Raw genomic sequence first — 26,468 nt, 5'->3', positions numbered from 1 at the left:
AAATCTTATGATAGTAGAATGATTTGCTTTTTCAAGTTCTTTGCAGGAAATTAAATAGGAAGAAGAAGGCTCTTCTTTCAAAGCACCAACAATTAAATTTGCGATGAAATGACCACAAGTGTCTGTAGTTTCGTCAACCGAGATCCAGATACTGCTGTCCTTGAGTTCATCGCGTCTTTCTTCCAGAACATTTACATAAATTGTCGATATGTAATTTTTATGCAATGTTGATTCATCTGGTATATTTTGATTTAAGCAATGTTTGTGCAGGAAGCCTTTGAGGACAGGGTTTGTAAGTTTGTGAAACCAGTCGTGTGTTAAATGAAGGGGAACCTTACAACTGTCTAGCACTACTTTCAGTCTCTGGTTTGTGAAGAGGAATATTGCTTGCAATGAATGCTTCACATAGATCCATTTTAAACAGACTTTTTTTGTTACCTTTGGACAAATCCCCGCTACTGCAACTTGCTGTTGACATGCTGGTCTATTTGAAACTTTTTTTTGCACGAAAAATTTTTCTCGCAAACTCGACAATATAAATCAATTTTGTCATATGTAAATGTTCCAGGATGGTCAGCTATCCACAAATGACGTTTCTTTTTTTGCCAGCATGGCACATAACAAGTTACACACTACTTCTTGTAAACACGTTCAATTGTGTACAAGTAAATAGAAAGCTAAACTGAAGCAATGGACATGCGACTAAAAGCTTGTGTAGTTTAATTTAATTTTGCCGACGTGTAAGGTATGAAAGTGGAGGGGATTACCCAGGGACGCTGGCACAGGAGGACTGACTGTCTGCCTGTTCCTGTTCCTCTTCTGTAATGATTTCGCTGGGCAGTGGCCTCTTGATTAGCCATTGCATGCAGTTCTAGGTCACGGCCAATCTGTGAGACATCAAAACTAGACTGAGCTAGAGAGCGCCCGTCAAAATTTTTAAAATATCGTAAACATAGAGCAGAATTATGCATCGTCACTGGTTTTTAGTTAAAATATGCAATAGCTGGTGAAATGGATCCAAATATGCAAATGCATATAATCTGGTCTCTAGTAATCATCTGCGCATGGATAATTACAACAACAATTTAGAATTTGTGGAGCATAAGCTTACAAAGAAAATTTGGGTTTGTGGATCACTGCAACAAAACATAGGATTTCTGGCAAAGTTAAAGAATGCAAAATGAAACGTGTTTCAAACTAAATATTAACAAATGGGTGAACCTCTCGCACAATTATGGAGAGCATTGAAGACCAAAATGATACAAATAATTTCTACCATACATAATGCCAATTTAGTTGCCACACAGAAAACATGTAGAAAAACCGATGACATAATCCAAAACCTAGATTATAATAAATACATGAAGTAAATAGATCATGCAGACCATTTCCTTAGTTACTACCTATAAAAAGGGAAAGTATAAATGGTTGAAAAAAGAGGTGTTATAGCTGTTTAATTGTGCTCTACAGAAGGCATTCTCACTGCAGCATCAACATTACAATGCAGGTTTCAAGAGTCTCCATTTTCATTTTCATGGTTTGTTACTGAAAATATGTGAAGTATGTATCACAAATCATTTACCTGCTATTGAAGAGAACTTGTGAGGTCGCTACTACGTTGTGTACCTTCAATCATGATTCAATCAACACACATTCTGGGCAGCTAAAGCTACAACAGCTAACACACACTTCCAAAACCATGAAAACGACACTTACACTGCAAGGATATAAAACAGATTGAATCTCATACCACAAAATGTGTCAACAACTGAAAAAATGGAAACTGTTAGTGCAAAAGTGTCAAAAGGATGTTACAGAAAGACATCAAAATTAAAACCAATAAGAGTAATCTAACTGTTAAACTGCAGACAGAAGGAAAGTGAAGAACTGATGGAGTAACAATTTATTTGTAATAGTTCAACACAGGATAAAATATAACACCAGTCATAGCTCAGAAACTAAACTATATTTCAAGAGCTTGTACACGCACTGCTGCAACAATGCCCCACAGAGGAGTCACAACAGCAACATCATATTCTACAAGAAATTTACACCGACGCCAAACTGCACTCCAGAACACGGTCGATCCCCTGCAGCAATGCGGACTGGTATGCAGTAATTCAGCTCAAGTCGAGCCACCTGCCCTATCCTCAATGCTACACCGAGTCCGTACGCTGATCTCAAGTTGTTTGCCAACTGCTCGAAGTTGCGCTGATAATCCTCCGCTGAAACAAAAATCACTCGCTTTGATCAAAAAATCAAAACTGTGTCACAGTCAATTTGTCCCGAGACTGACTGATAAAAATATTTTGTTTTTATATCTTTAATACCATTAACTGAGAAAGATTAAAGTCTAGTCTGTGAATTTTCTGTTTCATATACAACTTGCTGCCCCATATCTATGTGCAGTAATCACTCCTGGATATCTGATGATGGATAAAATCCAAAATGCAGTATATGACCAATGAAGTCATTTCTTACCTGATGTCTGCTTTTGCCATTGCAACTCGGTCAGCTTGAATGTAAACCTGCTGTTTGTTTTATGAAAGATGTTGAAATGTTGAAAAGAAGGGCACATCATTCACACACACATGTAGGGGGTGATATTCCTCCTTTATGGAGGAATTGTTTGTTCCTAAGTTATGTAACATGTCTCTTACTTTTGCATGTGCCTATCGGCACTACTTCACCTTTCCCCTGCCGAAAGTGTAAGTACTCGCTAGCAATTCTGTGTCATAATTTAGAAGTTAAATAAGATTTATTTTAACACAAGGCTCTAAACTAATGTGGGTAGACATGCTATTTCTGTTATCATAAACAATAAAAAAAATACCCATTTTGAAGTATTACACCACCAACAACTCTCAAATGTTGATTTTAACAAACATCCCATATCCTGATACTTTAAATCACAAACACACCAAATCTCCAAACTTCCACGAAAGTGCAGCTTCTTGTAATGGCAAACGGTGACAACAAACAGAGAAAGCAGTGGAGATGGCAGAATAGTTACGAACAAGCAGCAACAGAATGGGATACATGCACACGTGTAACTAATCGTGCTTCTCAGTTACAAAAGCAAATCTGAAACCGAGGCAAAACACGCTGTTTCAACAAATATTTTTAGAAACTTTGAGGACAGGTTCCTTATGCCAAAACAAGGGAAAAAGTTCACAAAAATTTATGTACAAAAATTATTTGTTTTTGAATTATTAATGAAAATTAATGTTTAGCAGCTTTCCTAGTACAACCTAACAACTTCACTTATCTATGTACCCGTCTAACTCACTGAGTCCTAAAGAGTAGTAACTTAAACTGAAAGTGCTCAGTTAAAACATGGCAGGTTATTTTGTAATCAGGTGACATAACTTTTATGTAGTACCAAACGAATGATAATAGGCATGAGGTTGCAGAAAGCGCTTTCAAACCAAAGTGCATCGTCATCCACCCTTTGCCACTGTGTTTCATCATCTTGCCTAAAAAGGATCTATAGCACAACAGACTACTGATTGATGAAGACCATGCGATGAGGGACAGCACATTATAAGGGCTGTCGAAGAAGTGACCCTGTCGTGTGGTACACCTCCAAGTCCAGCAAGGAAGATACTTGAGGAGCAACTTGTGTACCCATATCATCTTCAACATGTGCAGGGCCTTACACCTGCCAGTCACCCACCATACATCTTTTGGCAATGGTTTGTCACATACAAACTGCCGACCTGTGTGTCTCTTCAGTTTTCTTGACCAACGTGGCAGTGTTTGGAAAAGACAGAATAACAAATTTCTACAACAAGTTAGACTTCAACATCAGTTCAACATTAATGTGTGGGTTGGAATTGTAGGTGACAGACTGGTAGGTCCACGTGATCTCCCAGCACACCTTACAGGTGCTGTTTACAGGGACTTCACTCAGAACAACGTCCACGACCTGCTGCAAGATGTGCTCTTGAGATTAAGAAGAAATGCCATTCAAGCATGACAGTGCTCCAGCACATTTCAATCTCAATGTTTGAGATCCACTGGCAGGTATATGCCGGACGGATAGGTAATGGAAAATCTGTTCCATGGCCTGCACGTTACCCCCTCAATCCCTTTGAATTATATCTCTGGGCGCACCTTAAATAATTAGGCTATGCAACAGATCACCCGGATGTAGAAACTCTTCATCATCATGTCATGAATACCTCAAAAACCATTCCAAACTGTCGGAATATTTGAGTGGATGCAATAGTACATGATTCAGTAAGTGCATGTATGTTTAGAAGGAACAGGAGAATATTTTGGGCATCTGTTATTAGTTTGTGTGTTGATAAGCCTTCCCCATGACTCAACAGACCAAAGTGCAAGACCTGACTAGTACATCCTCTCATCACCACCCACTCCAGTCCTTCCAGAAGCACTTCCTGCCCCCATCTAATGCAGATCCACCCGTCAAAGCAGCCACGTGATCCACCAACCAACTGAAACCACTTTGCCACATTCTAAGTAGACATGACCACTAACTTGCTGTCTGTCTACACAAATGGCCACTGCTAAACTGTGGCTGAGAGACAATTGGACCATCCAGTTGCAGAGTGTGCTGCCCATGACAAATGGTGGACTTCAAGGACTGCTTCACAGCCTGTGCCACCTGGATTCTTCCGACCAACATCAGCTTTTCTGAACTGAACAGATGGGAACTCTCCCTGCAACACAGCCTTCGTTCCAGAATCCTCCCTGTCCTCAACTTTCACTATAGACCTCCTCTCCCATCAGCACAACTGCTTAGTCCTTTTCCTTTCTCCCCTCCCCAGGGCAGCCTCCCAATGCTAAACCAGCCAGCCCACTACTCTGTCCCCATCACATCCCTAAGTGCTCCCACAGGCTGCACTAGCATCATCCCCCCCATCCCTACCCTGCTGTCCCTTCCCCTCCCCACCCTACACTACTTCTGCATCCTACTACCCACCCTGCAAAAGACCATTGCTTACCTAACAATGAAATGTCACCACCTTGGTCTCATATTTTGAGGAGGAAAAAATTTACTTGCAAGATATAAGATCCAGAAATTGATCCCGTGCAAAAATTTGGTCCATAATTCTGATAGTTCACAGTTATGACTTTCTGAATGTACAGCTTTTAAATTTTTGCATATACCGATTGTCACTCACTCCACCACATTGCAGTCATCTAATACTAGAGCACAAAGTACTGTACAGTGGAATGATAAGCAGAGCCTTCATATTCACGTGATGTTGAACGCAAGGTAAGAAGAGGGGACATGGACACATCTACCCACTGTGTTTTGAAATCTTACTTCAGAACATGTTATTCCATGCGAAAAGTAATGAATGATATGACTGCATAGTATGTCAACCTCATGTACACACATACAAAATATTATTTTAAAAATAATCTTATACTGACATTCAGCAGCTATATATATATGACTCAGAATAAAAATGAAAAAACATAAGCAACTGACAAATTATTACGAAATTAAGTTAATGATTTTCGATTTACAATTTAATTTTGTTAATCATGTTGAAGAATAGTGCCTCTCCTGGAAATGTAATACATTTTAACAGTGTCAGTTTTAAAATACAAATAAAATAATACATGACAGCAATGTTAATAATTAAACAGCACCAGGCTACTTCTTTAATGACACATTCATTCATTTCATTCACTTGTGCTGCATTTGTGAATCGCAACATAAAAATGTTCAAAGGAAACAGAGTTCAAATGCCAGCTGCAGGTAAGAAACTGCACATTTTCGCACAGTGAAAAAAGCATGTTCCCAATGTCAAAACAGTATTTCACAAACTTCTTACTCACACCTATGTACAGATTTGGCACTCTTGCATTAAAGTGACTCCAGAGGGGCAGAGCAAGTTACAACCAATGCGGACAAACGTTTAAAAGCTCTAAATTCAGAAAGTCATAACTTTGTACTATCAGAATTATGACCATTTTTTTGAGTGTTTCATTTTTTCTACATCTAATGAAATACTTATTATGACAGCTAATATGTCCAACACACTTTTTTAAAAGTACACATCTGCTACTCAACGACTCCTCTACACAAGGTGTACAATTAGAATTTTTTTTCACTGGAGAAGGAGAATTATATTGATGATAACAATTTTACACTAAACCGCATTACAAAGTATCACGTGCATTTTTTTTACACATTTTAAAGATATAAAAGTTACAAAAATAAACAACTTATAAGTTGACAAGTGATAGCTGCTCATGTGGGTGGCCTCTCAGGTTAATCTCATCTCGATATTTGTCTAAAAACAAAACTCCAAAGTGAAATGATGGCAGTACTGTTACTTACTGAACCTGAAGTTTCCGATATTCCCACAATTGAAGAATACGTGTGTGCGAAACAGGTCCCCCAGGCTGCCTTTGCCTGGCCTGAATGGTAGCGGAGTGTACAAATGCACGGCTGCAGCCCAGTACACCTGTGACACACAAGTGAAAAGTCCCTTCATCACTTTGTGACCATCTGTCTGCTTTTTTAACTTTCAGTTGAGCATCTATAGTACTTACAGTTTAAAAGAAATTCCCAAACCATAAATCAATCAGCATAAGTTAGGAAGATGAAATGGAAAAATAGAAAAACATTAATTTCTACTGAAGCAGCTCTGCTACATCCCTCTGTCACAATAAATAAATAAATAAAAAATAAAATAAAATAAATTTGTATATACAACATTTAGCATTCTACTACAAAAATCACTGACCAGCACAGCATTTCACAATTACAGTACGCAGCCAGGCGAAATAGTACAAGTGGTATTTTATGAGCACAGTTGTTTTCAGTCTTCGATTCAGCCAAGTTTAAAATCAATATCTGAATTGAGAAATGACAACTTACAAACCTGCTTTTTGATATTGATGATGATGATGGTAGACAGGTTACCTGTATTTACATGAAAACATGCAACCTTTTTTAGCTGCATAGTAATGCACAGTTCCTTCATATATATACATTTGTTAGTAAATGTTGAAGCCAATGCAGTTCAACATTTTGGAGACCAAGCCTGAGCATAGCTCAGGCTGCAACTTACTGTTAAAAAAAGAGCACACCTAAGTAGAAATATGGGTGCAACTTTCTCAATGTGTGAGCCACCTATCACTCGAAAACTGGATTTATTTTGTATGAGAACAATGTATGGATGTCTCGCCACCTGCCTCTCAATTAGTGCTGCTTTCTGTCGTCAATTTCTAGAATTATTTCCAAAGAAAGTCATGAATATAACAGCTGCTGTTGCCAATATGATCACACTGACATAATTTCTTGTGTGTACTCATTAGGTTTTGCAGTTTGCTATGATTTTGCCACAAATACATCATGTTTGTTGTGCGAGAAAGAAATTTTGGAAGGTCAATAGGTAAAAATTTTTTCAGTAACTCACATGGCACTTGCTGGCACTATTTTAAAATTTGTAATCTGGCAGAGAACTAAAGTAGATACAAAAAACAAATCTTGAAGCTTGGCCTTTTCTTTATGTATTACCCTTGAAGATCCATCAATTACATATGTGACAGTGACATTTGAAATAACGGCATAAATGGCTGGTTTTCTAGGCCCAATATTCTTCTAAGTGGCTAGTCTCCAAAGTGTTAACACCCTGAGTTGACCATGTATACTATTTTCTTAACCTTGTCATATCAAGTTATATTTGTTAATAAAAGGTTACAGTTAAAGATTACATTTCTCTTTCGGTGAGGCATTTTCTGCATTAACATAACAAAATTGTTTCACTCTAAAGAACAGTAGCAAATCTTCAGTCCAGTTTGTGTGCCTGTCAACCACTCACTGCCTGAAAACTGAATATCATTCTAAAAGTAAAGAACATATTGAGCTGAGAAAGGTGCAATTCTTCCACCATCCCTGCTGCTGTGTCACAGATATTCCTTGGTGCCCGAATGATGCTAACAGTGAGCAGGAACAGTCATTAACTGTTTTTTTGTGCAATTTTGAAATGCATGACAAAATTTATAATCACACCAAGTGAGAGGTGCATAGAGTATTTGGTTATTGAATGCAAAAAAGTTCACCCTATCAAAATTTGCAGGCAGATAACATAAGTTAATGAAACAAGATTAATAAAGCTTCAGTTCAAAAATGGTGAAACATGTTTGTAGGAATTCTGGATGGGTAGGTACCAAGAATAACACTCACGTTAGTTGTAGAAGAGATTGGCAGTATTTTATTCAAGCACATGTGCAATATGTTAGCACATACCAATGACAAGGAACGAACTGGCTCGTGCCACACTCCAAGGATCTGCACCAACTCAAAGAAAAACATGTTTGTCAAAGATAATTTTACACAACATATCGTGGCTCACTTGCAAAGCCTCACCAGTCATAAGTATGGACTGAAATCTGAAAGTCAATGTATATTTGAAACTTATTCCATTAAACTAACCGGCTTTAGAAAAGAGTAGTGTAAGAACACTTTCATTCCAACATAAAATTATCTTCGGGCATTCGAAGTTATGTGCCTACTCTATTGAATGCAGTCGGGCCACTGCCGCCACAGTTTTAGCTTTGTTGCTCACTGTGGACCTGGAGTCTGAGTGAGTCACTGGTTATGTTGTGTGAACAGAAGTTTGCAGTGCTCTAACACTGTGGCACTGCTATTAAGTGCCGAATGTGATTTCAACGTGGTATTAATTGAATACAAGTGTGACCTATTTTAAACTCATGTGCAACTAGTGAACAATAATCTGAACTCTGAAAAGTTTTTGTAATACGAGCAGACAAAAAGGGGAAAAAAAAGAAAGAAAGAAAATGTGTATTCAGCCATGTTGGAACTGAGAGACAGTATTATTTTGGTATTCACAAATGGAATCTCAGTTAACCACCACAGAACATATGGGACTCACAACTTCAATAATAACGGTCTGTCAACAGTCTACCTTTGCTAATAGTAGATAATTAACCATGTAATTTTAATGAAGCACTTTCAGAATATACATACGTGTGTTTGTTCCTACCCGTGTAAAGTTGACAGACAGTTCATTTACATTTGCCTCAGCAAACTTATAATATACTGGTGAATGCAGAAGAATCTTATGTCATTACACACACACACACACACACACACACACACACACACACACACACGGTCCAAAAATAAAGAAGTGAAACTATTTGGCAATACATGAAACATTCCGGAATTATTGGCAAACAATGTGAATGACAGTGTGCAAGTTTCTGGCAGTGTAAAACCGCGATCAAATTTCGATAGCTTAGCGATGAGTGTTAACAAAGAATGTTCTGATTTCACAAGGACTAATTGTGCTGTGCTCATAGAGGGTGCTAATAACATCTACAGGAACAAAGCCGGTGCCTTTACCAGGAAGATGTTTAAAGTGCAGCGGTTCCTGTATTTCACCAATGTCATCGTAACAACATTGCCACTAAGGTATGACTTACCAGACTGGTCGTGCATTAACAATTAAATTATACTAACTAATTTGAAGCTGAAAAACTTCTGCGACAAGTTTGTGAATGTTAAGGCGATAGACATTACTAACTATGAAAGAACCTGTTTCACATACCATGGAATGCATCTCAACAAATACAGTAAAAGGATGCTATCTTCTAACATAAGCAATGCTCTTGAAGATATCTCTCTTGTCAACAAAAGTAGAAATAAGTCTGTTATTGTGCTGGGTGATCCTTCACAGGGAAACTAATAGCGTGGACCAACTCCCATGGAATTTGGTCCGTGAGACACAAAATAATGGTATGCAATTTAGAATTAAAGACCCACTCAGGTGCCACATTCTATGACCAATTAAATGATTCTCTGTTTGATTTAATTCGTAATAATTTCATAATACATCTTAACATAAGCAGTCTATCAGTAAGAATGATGAACAAATTGTATGAACCAGAAGTATTTCTGGAGAACACATGTTCTGTAAAAGTTTTACGTTTAAATGAGCTCTGGCTTAAAAGTGAAAATATAAACTTGATAAACTCACTTTTAGGTTACAATTTAGCAGTGAGTTTATGTAGAAAAACTGTTTTGAAGGATCGTGCATTCTAGTGGAAGAATCACTAAGCTTTGAAGTCAGGCAGACTTTTAATTACTTGAAATACGGCATATTAATTATTAGTATATATCATTTCCCTGACTAGTCCTCTACATGTGCATTTTTAGACAAATTTGAAACCTCGCTGTATAGATTGCAGGTAGAAAAGTTATGTAAAAAGGTCATAATTTGTGCTGACTTCAACATAAATGTAAGAGCTGATGACAGGTTTGCAATTTCTCTGAAGGACATGTTATCATAAAATGGCTTAATATTAAACTTTATAGAGTACACTAGAATAACAGCATCTTCTGTAACATGTATAGATAATATAGTTCATCTTAGAATTAGGTATAATCTGACCATTCAGCCCTTTTTATCCCATTGCCAAATTTAGATAAAACTGTAACAGTGAAACGAGTCAGGAACTTCAGCCAAGACAATGTGAATATATTTGTCTCAAGACTAAATGAAACATCCTGGTCTTTCAGAAAGCGGTAGTTAGTAAACACAAACTACACTGCTTTTGTATCAGAATTCATGAGTGTTTTCAATGAATGCTTTCCCTTCATAACACCACATGACAAAAACTCGGAAAAGAACTCACGGATAACTGAAGGCTTCAGGATCTCCAGTATTAGAAAGAGTAAACTGCACATGCAAGCAAAGAACAACCATGATGCAGAGTTTGTCAGCTATGTAAATAAACACAAAAGACTATTTGGTAGAGTAGAAACACAGGCACGCAATACAAACGGCAAACAGTAAATACATATCAGATGCCACAAATAAATCAAAAGTTGTATGGCAAATTGTCAGGAGTGAAATAGGAGTAGTAAAAAAAAAGTTTTAATCACACGTTAGAAATAGATGAGGAAATGGTTACAAATTCTAGACATATTTGCGAAGAATTCAACACATATTTCATAAATTCTCACAAAATTGACAAACTCCCTCCTCTACACGTTATTGTTGTCTTCAGTCCAGAGACTGGTTTGATGCAGTTCTTCATGCTACTCTATCCTGTGCAAGCTTCTTCATCTCTGAATAACTACTGCAACAAACATCTTTCTGAATCTGCTTAGTGTATTCATCTCTTGGTCTCCCTCTACGATTTTTACCCTCCATGCTGCCCTCCAATACTAAATTGGTGATCCCTTGATGACTCAGAACATGTCCTACCAATCGATCCCTTCTTCTAGTCAAGATGTGCCACAAATTTCTCTTCTCCCCAATTCTATTCAATATCTCCTCATTAGTTATGTGATGTACCCACCTAATCTTCAGCATTCTTCTGTACTACCACATTTCGAAAGCTTCCAATCTCTTCAATTGTCCAAACTATTTACCATCCACGTTTCACTTTTCACACGCAAGTCCCTATATAATGCAGCAAAGATCAGTAGAATTCAAATTCACTCATGTATCCTGCTATGAGGTGGCTAACATTATAAAATCCCTAAAAAATCTCAAATCATGGGCGATGTGATGAAGTCCCAACAAAAATAATAAAGGCAGGATGTGATAATATTGCACCCCAACTCTGTCACTAAATCAATTGTTTGATGAGGGCTGCTTTCCAGGTAGGCTGAAGTACGTGGAAGTTCGAGGAAATTTTGGCCCAGTATCAATACTAGCAATTATTTCTAAAATATCTGAGCAAGTAGTGAGTAACCAACTAGAAAAATATAACAAAAAACATAACATTTTTCTTAATAATCAGTATGGACTTAGGAAGGGCCAAAGCACTATGCACACTATTAATGAACTAATCACTAAAATAAGCAAATGCCTCAATAACAGGGAGAGTGTATCCGGTATCTTCTGTGACCTCAGTAAGCCATATGACATGGTAAACCATTAGCAGCTGCTCCTCAAATTAGCTTCTTAATGGCTTCCATGAAAAATCTTTAGATTGGTTCAAGTAATATCTCAAAAATAGGAAACATAAGGGGGCGAGAAAGCTTGCTCTAGTTGGAAGGGAACACAAGCAGGTGTACCCCAGGGGTCCATACTACACCCATTACTATTTCTGTATTATATAAATGAAATGCTAGGTAAGGTAACTTCAGATACTGTTCTGTATGCAGATGACTCAACAGCAGTAGTCTGCTGTAGAAACACTGAAGAATTAGCACAGAAAACAAAACAGACTCTTCAAGAACTAGAAAATTGAATAAATAATTATGCTATGAAACTAAACTTAACAAAAACACAAATTGTACACTTCAGGACCAAACAAACTGTTGAATATTCTGGGGAGTTGAAAAAGGAAGCTATGACTGGAACAAACAATAGACACTCATGCATACCTTTATTTGCAACCTTTGACATACTAACACTTCCTTCCATATTTATATATGAAACACTTCTCTTTGAATTAAAAAAATCCATGTCTGTTTGAGGGAAATTCTTTTACACATGCTTATGAAACAAGGAACAAACAAAATTACATGTTACCTCGCCACAGACTAACATTATTTGAAAATACTCCATATTACATGGCTTTGAAGCTTAGCAATAAAATCTATTCCAAGTTGAAGGGCTGCGACAAATGCTACTACAGCGTGGATGATTTTTTAAACGAGGAGGACAAGTAGGAGATATTAAATTTGTCTTTTTTTCCTGTTTTTTCTACATTAAGTTCTATGTGTATGCTTATATTCCCTTTTAATGGAAGTATATGTTCTTTTTATATGTGTCCATACTTATAAACTAAGTGTCGTGTGAACTACCTATCTAAATATCTAGATGTAAACATATATATTACTTTTATGGAAGTATGTGGTCTTTGAAGTATACCCATATTTATAAACTACAGAAACAGACATGAAAAATACTTCAAAAGAATGATTTCAAACCACTGTGGAAATTTAAAGAAAAAAGAAGAAATCTAACATGTAATTATCGTTTTATGTTGTAATGTGCTTCTGGGAGCATCCATATGCTTTATTTAAATGTATTTTGTTTTAGGTATACTTATATAGGCATAGAATTATTCATTGATGAGTCAAGAATGTTTCAATCAAATGATTGTATATAACGTGTCGTGTGACAATAAAGATTCTATTCTATTTCCTGAGGACTGGCAGAAATTTCTGTTTTTGTGGAACTTATAACGTAAGTATAAAAATCTGTTGTTGGCATTTCAAAAAATTGCTAGATTTATTGGACTTTCTACTTTATACACAATAATTTTGGTACTGATAGTGTCAAAACTAAATACACATGTGAAATTTCAATTCAGTGGTACTTATTGCAAGGGGGAGGGGGGGGGGGGGGGGGGGGGGACTGAAAAAGAACTCCAGTACTGACATACATAAGCAAACAAGTGATCTTTCTGTTTAATTCTTTTTTACACCATATTTACAACACAAAACATAAGACAGAAGTGCATATTAGTGTTCATAATGGAGCACAGTACAGTACAACTTTAAGCGAGGAGAGATACACAGCCTGACATTACATTTGGTGCACTCAAATGAGTTGTCCTTCCTCCCAGCCTTCCCTGTTAAAATTTTTTCCTTTTCACTGACCTTTTTTCATTCCTTCTGGAATGGTGACATGATTAGGGAAGTGTTTTTTTGAGAGTCAAGCTACTTTTCCAGAGCCCCAAGAAAAGCTCTACAACACCAATCTTTTATATATTATCTGTATGAAATTTGTTGTTGTTAGTTTCTTCTTTGTTATAATTGTGCAGTATGCAGGCTTTTGATACTGCCATTACAATTCAGTATAAAGCCAGTTTCCTCCATCACTTCACTGTTTTCGGTCCAGAGCACCACATGACAGTTGTTGGTCAAATAGATCCACCCCAGCATTGTGTTGATTATAATCAAGAATTGCTGCAAATTTAATTTTTTCTGTTGATTTTTTTGTTGTGATACTCTGCATTGTTGCTGTGTGTCTCATTCTGATCATCCAATCATCATCTTATCCTTCCAGTGCACAGCAAGCGTGTTCTCTTTGAAGCGGAAAACTTATTCCCCTTTTCTTAGCTTTGCCTCCTTTAGTGTTTTTGGCAGTCCTTTCCCGTTCTTCATTACTGTCCCGACAATACCAGTATTCTCAACTATACACTCCTGTACAAACAGTCGACATACACAGGGTGCCTTTTACCCAGCACCTTGCTGGTCAAACTCATCACAACACTAGAAGCACTGTTATCTTGTTGTTCATCTTTTCCATGGTACATTTCAAAATTCCATATAAAATCTGTTCTGGATTCATCCAAGATATACAGCTTCAATAGCTTCGTACCATACATATTTGGTTTACTGGTCATATAAACCTTGTAGCCTATCCTTCCCCTGAAGGGACAAATTCCTTCACTGACTGTTACAGCTCCTTCTGGATACATACTTTGAAATTTTTCTCTTATTGAAATGAGGAGAGGTCTAACTATATAAAGGACATCAATATCCTTTTTCAACTTTCTTCTTTGCTTGTTTGTTGTCACTCCGATGAAACATGGATAATATATTTATAAATCTCTCCCTTGAAAAAACAGTGGGGTAAAAATTACAGCTGACAACAGGATTAGTGCTCCAGTGATTCTTCATGTCTCATCTCTCACTTATTGTCATAGGCAGAAAAATAGCAACAATTTTTTCATTTCTGCTTTTGTCACCGTTTTCCATTGTTTGAACCTTGAATTAGGCAGAAGCTTATTGTCAGACCTCAACTTTGCAAGTTTTTGCCTGGCATAACAATTTGTTTGTTCCTTCATAGGTGTTATTAGAGCACTGTCAAAGAAACAAAAGAATACATCTAAACAATGTACTCAGCATCTCCACTATATGATGAGTAGCAACTTTTCTTCTCATAATAGAATACATCTAAAGGTTCATCAAGTGTTCCATTATGTGTCACTCCATGAGGGCCGTTGTATATAGCTACATAAGGAATTTCGTCTGCATAGGTCCAGTCACCATCAAAGACACCTTCACACCTCTTTCCATTCTTAACAGGTTTCCTGGTACATCTGCAGGAGAATAATTGATAACTACAAAATCTTTTGATTTGTTTGAAGTTGATAAATGTATGCAGCAACTCAACTTCAAACAAATCTTGACTTACTACTATTTCCAGATGACGTATAATCTGAATCGTCATCAAATACTCCATTTTCGTCATCTGCAGACTCATCAAGGACTTTGTAAATCATTTGCTCCCAATGTTTCTCTTCTCCACTACACGTTTTGAACACAAAATCTACACAACAACACACGAAACAGAGAGAACTCAAACTTCAGGTAAAGCCTACGAAGTAAACAGCAATAACATAGGTTTCAGTAAGGAAGAATTTTTCCAGTGAATCCACTACTGCCATCTATCGGTCACAGCAGAGGCTACAATGTCTGTAGACCACAAACACTTAGCAGGAGTCATAAATATACTTCCCATGCCACGGATAATTATTGTAACTGATACAACGTAATATTACGCTTGCTGCACTTTCGCATTTCCTCCAAGTGCCATAACATTATGTTAGCTGCACACTACGTGTTACAGCAACAAACTGCTGTTTCACCATACTGTCTCTCATCCATGATATAAACATACAAACTGTCAGCAGATGTCCATACAATTGTGTTCTGGATGGAAGTTGGCATCCCGATCAACGGACAACCATGCCAATGAAGAAGACACCAGCCACCTATCAAATGGGATAGTGTTCGCTGGGCAGTCCCATATGCACAACTGTAGTGTACACAGTAACATACAGTGCAGAGAAGATGCCTAACAATTCTCTGCAATGGAGGGCCACCGGAAAAATGGAAACAGAACAGTCACAAAATTATGTGGCCCGATGGATTAATGTGAATCATTCTGTTGTTTCCCGGATGTGGTGACAGTTTATAGAGACCAAAACTGTATCCCGAGATCAGGGCAGGGCTGACCACAGGTGACACCATAAAAAGGCGTCTTTATTTGACTGTAAGGGCACTATGGTACCACCTTAGTACTACACAGCAACTAGCATCAACTGGACGTGTTGTACTGAGGCAAACGGTGTACAGAAGGCTTCAGCAGAATGGCTTTTATTGTCAGAGACCTGTGGTGTGTGTACCTCTGACGAGCCTTCACAGGAGGAAACATCTAGAGAGGAGTCGTCAACATGCAACCTGCATGTTGAAACAGTGAGCCAATGATCTTTTTCACAGATGAGTCCTAATTTGGTCTGGAGAGTGATTCTCGACAGATTCGCATCTGGAGAGGATGGGGAACACAATTTAGGAAGCCAAACATTGTGGGAAGATACTTGTACTGAGGAGAATCCTTAAGGCTACGCGCAAATTGAGATGCGTATAGCATGTGTGGTGCGACGCACCACAGTGCATGTTCTTTTAACTTCACAGGTTCAAATGGGACCACGCAAATTGGGACGAGACACACGCCTGCGCAGGGTCGCATGGCGTTGTGGTTGAGGCACAGTTTCTCGTGCCGCGTGCCACATGAGCACTGCGGGAGGGGTGAGGAGGGGAGCGGGATGACAATCCTGCCATATGCTCACTTCGGCATGGCACATATGGGCAGTGGAAGTATTGCCCGTCGGAAAAATATAGCCTTATGGTATACTGAATTTCATTATCACTGAGTACTGTTTCGTTTTTCGCCATTTAAGTGCTCCACCTATTTTAGTTAGAACATAATAGTTTTCAGTTACAAATATCTGTACAGTTCTTTGGTTTTGTTTCTTCTTTCGTCAAGAACAACGCTCAGTTCAGTATTTGGTGGGCCATTAGCCATTGGCATTATATCTTCTGCCTCCACAATGTTTTCAGATCGTAAGAAGGGACAGACAATTCATCGTGAGGGCAGTGAATAAGGAACTGAGGAATATTATAAAATCGTGATTTAGGAGTAGGAGCAAAGCAGGAAAGTAAAACAAGGTTATCTACTTGCTGCCTGTTATGCTGACATATCTCTACAATCCATTGCAAAAAGTTGAAAATGCGTAATTTCCACAGATATGACCTGTTTGTGCTTCTGGTAAAAAGTGTCCAATGAAGTACATAAGTTTCACTATCTTTACTTGGATATGGATGTAGTAAGAGACATTATACTATGTACATGTGGACATCACATTTTACTGCAAGATAGAAACAGCCGAAAAGCAGTCACAAATAGCAATGTTTTAATTGGCTCGCCACAATGAGAAAAAGCATTTCAATTGTTGTGTGCATATTACCAGCACTAATAAACTAATTATACAAATGAAAAAAAATTGTCAGTATTATCATAGAAGTAGGAATATCCTAAAAGGGTGTGGTGGTTAGATATATTTAATTTGTTGAAATGTCCTGCTGACAAAGGCAGATCTACTTTCATGACTGTTTTTCGAACTCCAGCTCACAAGGCACACATGGTTAGCTTCTGCATTCCTGTCACTCGCATTATCCTCCACTGCTGACAATACACTGAGCATTGGGTTGTGCGATAGATCAATTGTTTATTTTTCTCAGTAAGAACTATTTTATTCACAATCACACACCGTCAGTTTGGCAAGCCATAGGTAATTGTTTATTTTTCTCAGTAAGAACTATTTTATTCACAATCACACACTGTCAGTTTGGCAAGCCATAGGTGAGTAACCAGCATCCGGCATGTGCCTATAATTCGGCATGAAAGAATACTGCTCAGATCAAGAGAAGGGATAAAATCCTTTGGTAAGTTTCCATTATAGTCGTTCAGTGTTAAAAATATGATGGGTTACAGAGATTCAACCAAAATTCCAACAGAATTGGCAGTTCATTTTTGTGCGAGTTGTCAACCTTTTCTCATTTGAAGAAGCATCCCCATTTATGAGTAACGACCACATTTCTCTTGTTGACACATTTAATTGTACTTCCATTGTCAAAACACTGTGTGTGTGTGTGTGTGTGTGTGTGAGTGTGTGTGTGTGTTTCATTGTTCAGAATGCCATCTACAGCATTGACTTTCATCTACATTTTCCAAAACTTGCATAAAGCCACAACTGAAAAATTTTCGTTAGCAACACACACATGGTGTGACCTAAAATTTCAATATTTAATGCAGAAGGACACCTACAGCGTTACCACTTCAAAATTTTTTGTCGCTCTTTCATAGCTATTGCTTAAAATAATAATAATAATAATAATAATAATAATAATAATGTCTGACAACTCACATCAGCACCAAGGGCATTCCCATCAGAGTGAGGACCGGCTCCTCTAAGCTCAAACCCTCTTAAATTGAGTGGTCCACCGAGGAAAAACCGGTCACAGATGTTCACTTGCTTATCTCCAGCTAAGTGTGTCAGCAGTCCACCTTGAACTCCACCCTGAATAACCTAACAACACAAAACAAGAGAATGGTCATTATCTTTTTACTTAACACATCCATTATTTATAGAACTGAAAAATTTAATAATTACTAAATTTAATGGGAAAAAATCTGAATATTAAATATAATACTGCAGAAATTAAGTCCTACACATTTATATCCAATTAAACCTATTTTTGTATTATGATTATGCTATAATTCACCATCTTTATACTGTAATTGAACTTGTTGACAAAGCCCATTGTATGAGAAAATACTTAACGGCTGTGATTTGAGACTTTCTCGGCGTATTCCATTCGTGAAATCTTCTCGGGTGATCAGCCGAGTAAAGGCGTCGTCTTCTTGCAACGTTTCGAAGGGTTTCGTACCCATCATCTTCAAGCGAAGAAGATGATGGGTACGAAACCCTTCGAAACGTTGCGAGAAGACGACGCCTTTACTCGGCTGATCACCCGAGAAGATTTCACGAATACTTAACGGCTAATAAAGATTCTTATTCTTACTCTTATTCTTAATTCAACTTTTAAAATTGTTTTAAAAACTGAGAATTTTTGTAGTCTGTGTTAGGTTCCCTTTTTCATATGGTAAAGCCCATTAAACCCTCTTTTTGTGGCAGTGATGGGCGCGCGCGCCCCCACACACACACACACACACACACACACACACACACACACACACACACACTTACAGGTAAAAATCACAAAGTAGTCATAAAATAAAGGCATAATATAAATACTTGGACATAAAGTCAACATCTCACTTTAAATTCAGCAATGCCTGATTGTCTGTTTCACTTCTCTATACTACCATCCAGTCACCGGAGTGCTTCTTTCCTGTAGTGATAACACCAGCCACATCTGCTTCATGTCAAAACAGTCACCTTTCCCCCCACCTTTCTGTGCACTACAATCAAGTGTATGGCTTTCACTGAGTGAACTGAGCCAACAGCCATTCCATAGCATTCCATTACAGGGAACATGAAGAAACAACAAACCAACAGTATCTATGCCAAATGTTCATGTACATTACTGATTCCCTCAAGAACAAACCATAAATCCGTGAAAGAAAGCATTACTGCTCTCCCCCACAACTCACTGAGATAGATTTGATAATGTGCTTAATATAAAAACAGGAAAGAGCAGTAACGCTTTTTTCTACAGGTTATAGGTCTTTTTTGAGGTTAGCAGTAATCCACCATGCATGAGCAGTTTGCATAGATACCATTGGTTTGTTCTTTCTACATGTTCCTTGGAATACTATGGGGCTGCTAATGGCCCAGTGCTGTCAGTTGGGCAGCTTACGTGTTTAAAGAACTAGCTAGTGCATGACAATGCAGCTATTGTGACTTGAAGCAGATGTGGCCCATGTTATCACTATAGGAAAGGAGCACTTCAGTGAATGGGCAATAAGATGGCAAAGCGAAACAATCAGGTATTGCTGATTTTAAAGTAAGATGTGAACTTTATGTCTGAATATTTTTATTATATTTTAATTTTATGATTACTTTGTGCTTTTTGAGTGTGGCTGTATGAAGGGTTGAACAAAGACAGCCAAATGATGGGAACTCAACTCCTGCCTGTGGATTACATTTCTCATACTTGTGTGATGCATACTACATAGTGTTAATGGTTACCTTCACAATCGCTTCTCCAATCCTTTAGATAGACAATATTAGAGTGATTATGACAATTTACCCTTGCATTGATTTGACCTGTTTCTCATTTTTCATAAATATGATGGAAGGGAAATAAAGTTTTAACTTTTTGTCAAGAACATTATATATACAGCACAAGGTCAGCTAAACAAGGACAAAAACAGAACAAACTACAATCTGTAGCTGAGAATACACATCAACAATACACTGCAGTTATTTACAGTAACTACTGAAAATTTAAATTGGAATGGCTGGCGATGGAGTAAAATAATACAGCTCCAGGAAATATGTCCAGTGCCCTAATCACTGCACCATTTGTTCTGCTACTGACTGCAAACCTGCTTGAGAGAGACTGTAACATACTATGTACATTTTTGTCCATGAAGAAATCTCAGAATTAACAATATCAAACAGGGCATATGAAACTATTAATGTCATAAATGTCTGGCTGAGCAAATAAAATACTAGCTTCCAATATCCACAGATAAGGTTTATCCTTGACCATGAATGAAAATAAAAGGACATAAAATTACAAAGATGGCCTCCCAATGTGTTCTCAGGCCCTGCCCTATGTCTCTTTGCTTTGAAGAAAATATTTGTTATTATCTCTTCTCATTAAACTGTTCAGGAACCCTTTTCATTACCAAGTGCTGAAACCACGCTGCAGAGTGAGTAAGAGTGAGTAAGTGTGTGTGTGTGTGTGTGTGTGTGTGTGTGTGTGTGTGTGTGTGTGTGTGTGTGGGCGCGCGCGCGCGTTTTGTTTTGTTGCCGAAGGCCTTAATGGCCGAAAGCTTTAACTGTGAGTGTGTTTTTGTTGTGCCTATCTGCGACTCACCATCTCCGCTATATGGTGAGTAGCAATATTCCTTTCCATAATACTGTTACAAATATGAAATTAATTTCATTTTGCAAATCCTTCCTTTTAAAGATTTGACTCATTCTTAAGTTTATGAATTTGATTATAATGTTTTATCTCTTGCCATTACTCACTATTCCCTCCAACAGAGGCACATTAGCCTGCAGCATGAGCTCGTTCTTCAGAAACCCTATGTTACCACCGAGTCCTGCAAACTCGGTTGTCAGCTGAAACAGTCCACCCTTTGATGGAAATATGGGAGCGTCACGTCTGTCAGCAGTGATAATGTGTCGAATGCTCGATTTGAGGGTCGGACCAGCTTGCTCTCGCACAGCAAATGCTGCAGCTCGTGTGAGACACGATAGATCACGGTAATTACCCTCCCACTGTAAGTTATGCTGTATCTGTAACAACAACACAATGTTAAAAAAAATTAAAACACACACACACACACACACACACACACACACACACACACAGTGATAGAGATACATAAACATTTTATATGAGGGCAAGCTGAAAAGTAATTTCACTGACTTTCTTATGTGAAAACTTAAAACTTTTTAAACAAAACATATGTTATTAACTTTCTTCATCTTTATCCTAAATGTCTACATATTTATTTCACAACACAGTTACCCTGGCAACAAATAAATTTCTCTCAATGAGAGACCAATTCGCTGATACTGTCACTATAGAATGTTTAATTATGTTGATGGAGCCACAGTCTCACCCCTGTTGCACAACTTCTTCACTATCTTCTGGGGTGTTCTTTAAGTTTTTGAAACAGATGAAAATCCGAAGGGGCCAAGTCAGGACCGTACAGAGGATGATCGATGACAGTAAACGGAAGGCATCGGATTGTTACAAGTGTCACAGCATCCGGCTGTGGCTTGACACTGTCATGCCGAAGGAGAGGGTATTCCATGAGTGAACGAACTCTTCAAATTCATGCTTTCAGTTTTCTGAGGGTCTCCTATGCAGTGACATATAGTTACAGTGTGAAGTGCCACATCACAAGCTACAATTCAGTGCCCTCTAGGTGCAGAAGGTTGCAATGTTCATTAGCAGAGCAGGAAAGTCAGACGAGTAATATGCATAACGTATAACACCTTAATAATATTGAGAACAGAATAGAAAATTCAGAAGCGTTACTATTCAACATGTAAATACGTTCTGCAATTTTTTGTAAATTTTAGTAATAAAAATTCTGCACTTCATTCTTATTTTAAGCACTAATGACTTCATTCTTATTTTAAGCACTAATGATCAAACTGGCTTGCCTGAGCTGTTCATCTGGCCTATAATCATCAGCACAATTTTATTTGGACAATGCACTCTACTATTGTCCAACACGTACACTGCTCACAAATATCTGGCACCAAGGAAACACAAAGCAGCTGCAGCAGAATGATTGCGAAAACACAAAGAATAATACTACTAAATGTCAGCTTAATGTTACAATTTCAACAGAAGATCTTCATCTGATCTATGAATACAGGGTGTTACAAAAAGGTATGGTCAAACTTTCAGGAAACATTCCTCACACACAAATAAAGAAAAGATGTTATGTGGACATGTGTCCAGAAACGCTTAATTTCCACGTTGGAGCTCATTTTAGTTTCGTCAGTATGTACTGTACTTCCTCGATTCACTGCCAGTTGGCCCAGTTGAAGTAAGGTAATGTTGACTTCGGTGCATGTGTTCACACGCGACTCATTGCTCTACAGTACTAGCATCAAGCACATCAGTACATAGCATCAACAGGTTAGTGTTCATCACGAATGTGGTTTTGCAGTCAGTGCAATGTTTACAAATGCGGATTTGGCAGATGCCCATTTGATGTATGGATTAGCACGGGGCAATAGCCATGGCGCGGTACGTTTGTATCGAGACAGATTTCCAGAATGAAGGTGTCCTGACAGGAAGACGTTCGAAGCAATTGATCGGCGTCTTAGGGAGCACGGAACATTCCAGCCTATGACTCGCGACTGGGGAAGACCTAGAACGACGAGGACACCTGCAATGGACGAGACAATTCTTCATGCAGTTGACGATAACCCTAATGTCAGTGTCAGAGAAGTTGCTGCTGTACAAGGTAACGTTGACCACGTCACTGTATGGAGAGTGCTACGGGAGAACCAGTTGTTTCCGTACCATGTACAGCATGTGCAGGCACTATCAGCAGCTGATTGGCCTCGACGGGTACACTTCTGCAAATGGTTCATCCAACAATATGTCAATCCTCATTTCAGTGCAAATGTTCTCTTTACGGATGAGGCTTCATTCCAACGTGATCAAATTGTAAATTTTCACAATCAACATTTTTGGGCTGACAAGAATCTGCACGCAATTGTGCAATCACGTCATCAACACAGATTTTCTGTCAACGATTGGGCAGGCATTGTTGGTGATGTCTTGATTGGGCCCCATGTTCCTCCACCTACGCTCAATGGAGCACGTTATCATGATTTCATACAGGATACTCTACCGGTGCTGCTAGAACATGTGCCTTTACAAGAACGACACAACATGTGGTTCATGCACGATGGAGCTCCTGTACATTTCAGTCGAAGTGTTCGCACGCTTCTCAACAACAGATTCAGTGACCGCTGGATTGGTAGAGGCGGACCAATTCCATGGCCTCCCCGCTCTCCTGACCTCAACCCTCTTGACTTTCATTTATGGGGGCATTTGAAAGCTCTTGTCTACGCAACCCCGGTACCAAATGTAGAGACTCTCCGTGCTCGAATTGTGGATGGCTGTGATACAATACGCCATTCTCCGGGGCTGCATCAGCGCATCAGGAATTCCATGCGACGGAGGGTGGATGCATGTATCCTCGCTAACGGAGGACATTTTGAACATTTCCTGTAACAAAGTGTTTGAAGTCACGCTGGTACATTCTGTTGCTGTGTGTTTCCATTCCATGATTAATGTGATTTGAAGAGAAGTAATAAAATGTGTTCCAACATGGAAATTAAGCGTTTCTGGACACATGTCCACATAACATCTTTCTTAATTTGTGTGTGAGGAATGTTTCCTGAAAGTTTGGCCGAACCTTTTTGTAACACCCTGTATAGAGTCCTCACAACAGGATATGTGAACTATATTTAAGAATATTTCAAGTTCCATATTACCACACAAAACACGAAATTCATTTCTAAAAAATAAACAGTTTGTGAACTTTAGCAAGGATCCCCCCCCCCCCCCCCACCGCATTCCCTCTTCTCTGCACCCGACCCCTCCCCCTGCTCTGTCCCCTTCCTTCATAAACCTTTCTCACTCTTCCCCCCCCCCTCTCTCTCTCTCTCTCTCTCTCTCTCTCTCTCTCTCTCTCTCTCTCTCTCTCTCTCTCTCCCCCCCCCTCCCTCCCCCCCATAAACTTTTTTTTCTGCCCATTTCCAGAATGATACATTCATATCACAATGCAGTTTACAATTTAATGAAACTACCTGCTAAAGAGAGAAATTATTTCAGAGCAGAGCCACAGCCCACGTCTTTACCAGCTGCATCAGCTGAGCACATCTCACGGGTACACCCAAAGTGCCCTCCTACACCACCATCCTCATTCTCTACATTTAGAGAACTTATTGGCATGTTTGCGCATCTTGTTCTGACCCAATCAATGCTATGGACAAGTTATTTCCAAATCTGCATGAATAAAAAAGTTTTGAGTACTTACCATTAAATATAAGTGCCTCTTTGCATGCTATCATTTACAAAATACCTCGTTTAGCACAGTGGACTTTCATTCGGCAGGACGTCGGTTCAAATCCGTGTCCAGCCATCTAGATTTAGGTTTTCTGTGATTTACCTAAATTGCTCCAGGCGAGTGCCGGAATGGTTCCTTTAAAAGTGCATGACCCATTTCCTTCCCCATTCATAACATCATCCAAGCTTGTACTCTGTCTCTAACAACCTCGACGTGCACGGGATGTTCAACCCAAACCTCCTTGAGTTATTGAACTATTCATGAAATATTATGGTCGTTACGACCACACAATTCCTGATGCGCAGGAACAGAAATGGACATGTCGCATGCAATCATCTGATGGACATAAAAACCAATATCTCGAAAACAAAATGAGATAGCATTGTACTCTCAATTTTAAATAAAATTTCAATATCTCATCTATATTTCGTATACAATAATGTATGAGCTAAAATCAAGCATATGCAGAGTTTACATGATATGTTTTTGCCTCTGCAAACTCTTAAAATTTCATGCTATGTTTTACTTAATTTGATGCAGCACAGTAACTATGACGAATAACAAAAAGAAACTCAGATCTTTATCGAGCAATGACATCAAACTCTACGATGTGCATACATCAAGTTGCTTCAGTAAATAATTTTCTTAAAATCAGATAGGAAGTATTTCATAGCAGCTGAAACGCCATCTCTCTGCATAGATAGCAGAACTATGCAAGCAGTACAGCAACAACAAAGCTGTTCTCAGCACAGAATGCAGAGAGCAGATCTGCACCAGTTGAAGGGTCAAATTTTATAATGAATTGTTTAACACTGAAAGGAATAAAATAAAATAAAATAAATGTTGGTAGGAGCGGCATTTGAACCGGAGTCAATGAATTGCTGCTCTATATGCTAAACCACTCAGCCACAGAATCATTATGCCAAGTGGTGCTTTAAAATCCCTCATACTCTATGCTTGCTTAATACTTTACATGGAGTGTTCAAAGAAAAATACTGACCTACTGCTGTGAGCAACTTAGCACCATCAGTGCCAGCAGGGATGACGTCACAGCAGAGCATGGGCAGTCTAAAACAGGCAGCTGCATTCCTTCTCTGAGTTGACTAGTGTGGTTGACCATTGTTTCAGCACCTCACAGTGGTTTCGTGTTATTGAGTAGAGAGCACTACAAAACTTGTTTTCATGCATTATATTTGCATACTAGCACACATTCAAAGAGAACTGGTGTAATTTTAGTGTGATTTCCGGTTCACATTTGAAGAGAAATGGCATAATTTTTGTGCAAGTTCCAGCTTGTATTTGAAGAGAAATGGCATGATTTTAGTGCAATACTAGAAGTGTCCTGTAGCACATTAATACGTGATCACCAGCTGCCACTACCCATGGGGAGCACAGTTAGGAACACGATTGTAATAGGGATGAACAAGGATACGATGTCAAGTTGTGTGGGCAGCATACTTTCACTGATGTGGGTGACATTTTGAGAATGATATCCTTCATCTCTGGGCACGATGAGATGTAGTTGAAGTCCTGGTGAAGGATGATGTTGAGTTTCTCAAGACAAGAGTGATGCTGGGTGATCGGAGCAGCGCTCTTTGGTGGCTGGTTCACAGAGGACGAGATGGCTCGTGAGATGAGCTGAGCAGGATACTGTCCGTCGATAAAAGCTCTGGTAAGATTATCAGAATATTTCGACACCTGCCTATCGCTGCACATGTGGCGTCCCTGGGTGGAGAGGCTGCATGGAAGAGACTTTCTGAGATGGAATAGGTGACAGCTGTTAGAGTGGAAATACTGTAGGCAGTTGGTGTTTTTGAGGAAATCAACATATACGAAGGTTGCTCATTAAGTTGAGAAGGCCAGATGAAGTGGATTTCGAGTAGGCATTGA

At 38.6% G+C, this 26,468-nt stretch overlaps 1 protein-coding gene across 1 annotated transcript in view; it reads right to left on the bottom strand.

The window, feature by feature from the left end:
• Positions 1-1,888: 1,888 nt before the first annotated feature.
• LOC126418797 (sorting and assembly machinery component 50 homolog B) overlaps positions 1,889-26,468 on the bottom strand; it is a 115,781-nt gene continuing 91,201 nt past the window's right edge. The window contains exons 7-10 of the mRNA XM_050085731.1: positions 20,998-21,267; positions 18,199-18,360; positions 6,323-6,449; positions 1,889-2,225 (exon numbers count right to left, since the gene is read on the bottom strand). Of these exons, the coding sequence (XP_049941688.1) occupies positions 2,038-2,225; positions 6,323-6,449; positions 18,199-18,360; positions 20,998-21,267 (747 nt within the window). The 3' untranslated portion in view covers positions 1,889-2,037. The remainder of the gene's footprint in view (positions 2,226-6,322; positions 6,450-18,198; positions 18,361-20,997; positions 21,268-26,468) is intronic.

The sequence above is a fragment of the Schistocerca serialis genome, chromosome 9 (genome assembly GCF_023864345.2).
Source record: "Schistocerca serialis cubense isolate TAMUIC-IGC-003099 chromosome 9, iqSchSeri2.2, whole genome shotgun sequence".
Classification (NCBI taxonomy): Eukaryota; Metazoa; Arthropoda; class Insecta; order Orthoptera; family Acrididae; genus Schistocerca; species Schistocerca serialis.
The sequence above is the reverse complement of the archived record's forward strand: the minus strand, read 5'-3'. Positions and strand labels throughout refer to the sequence as shown.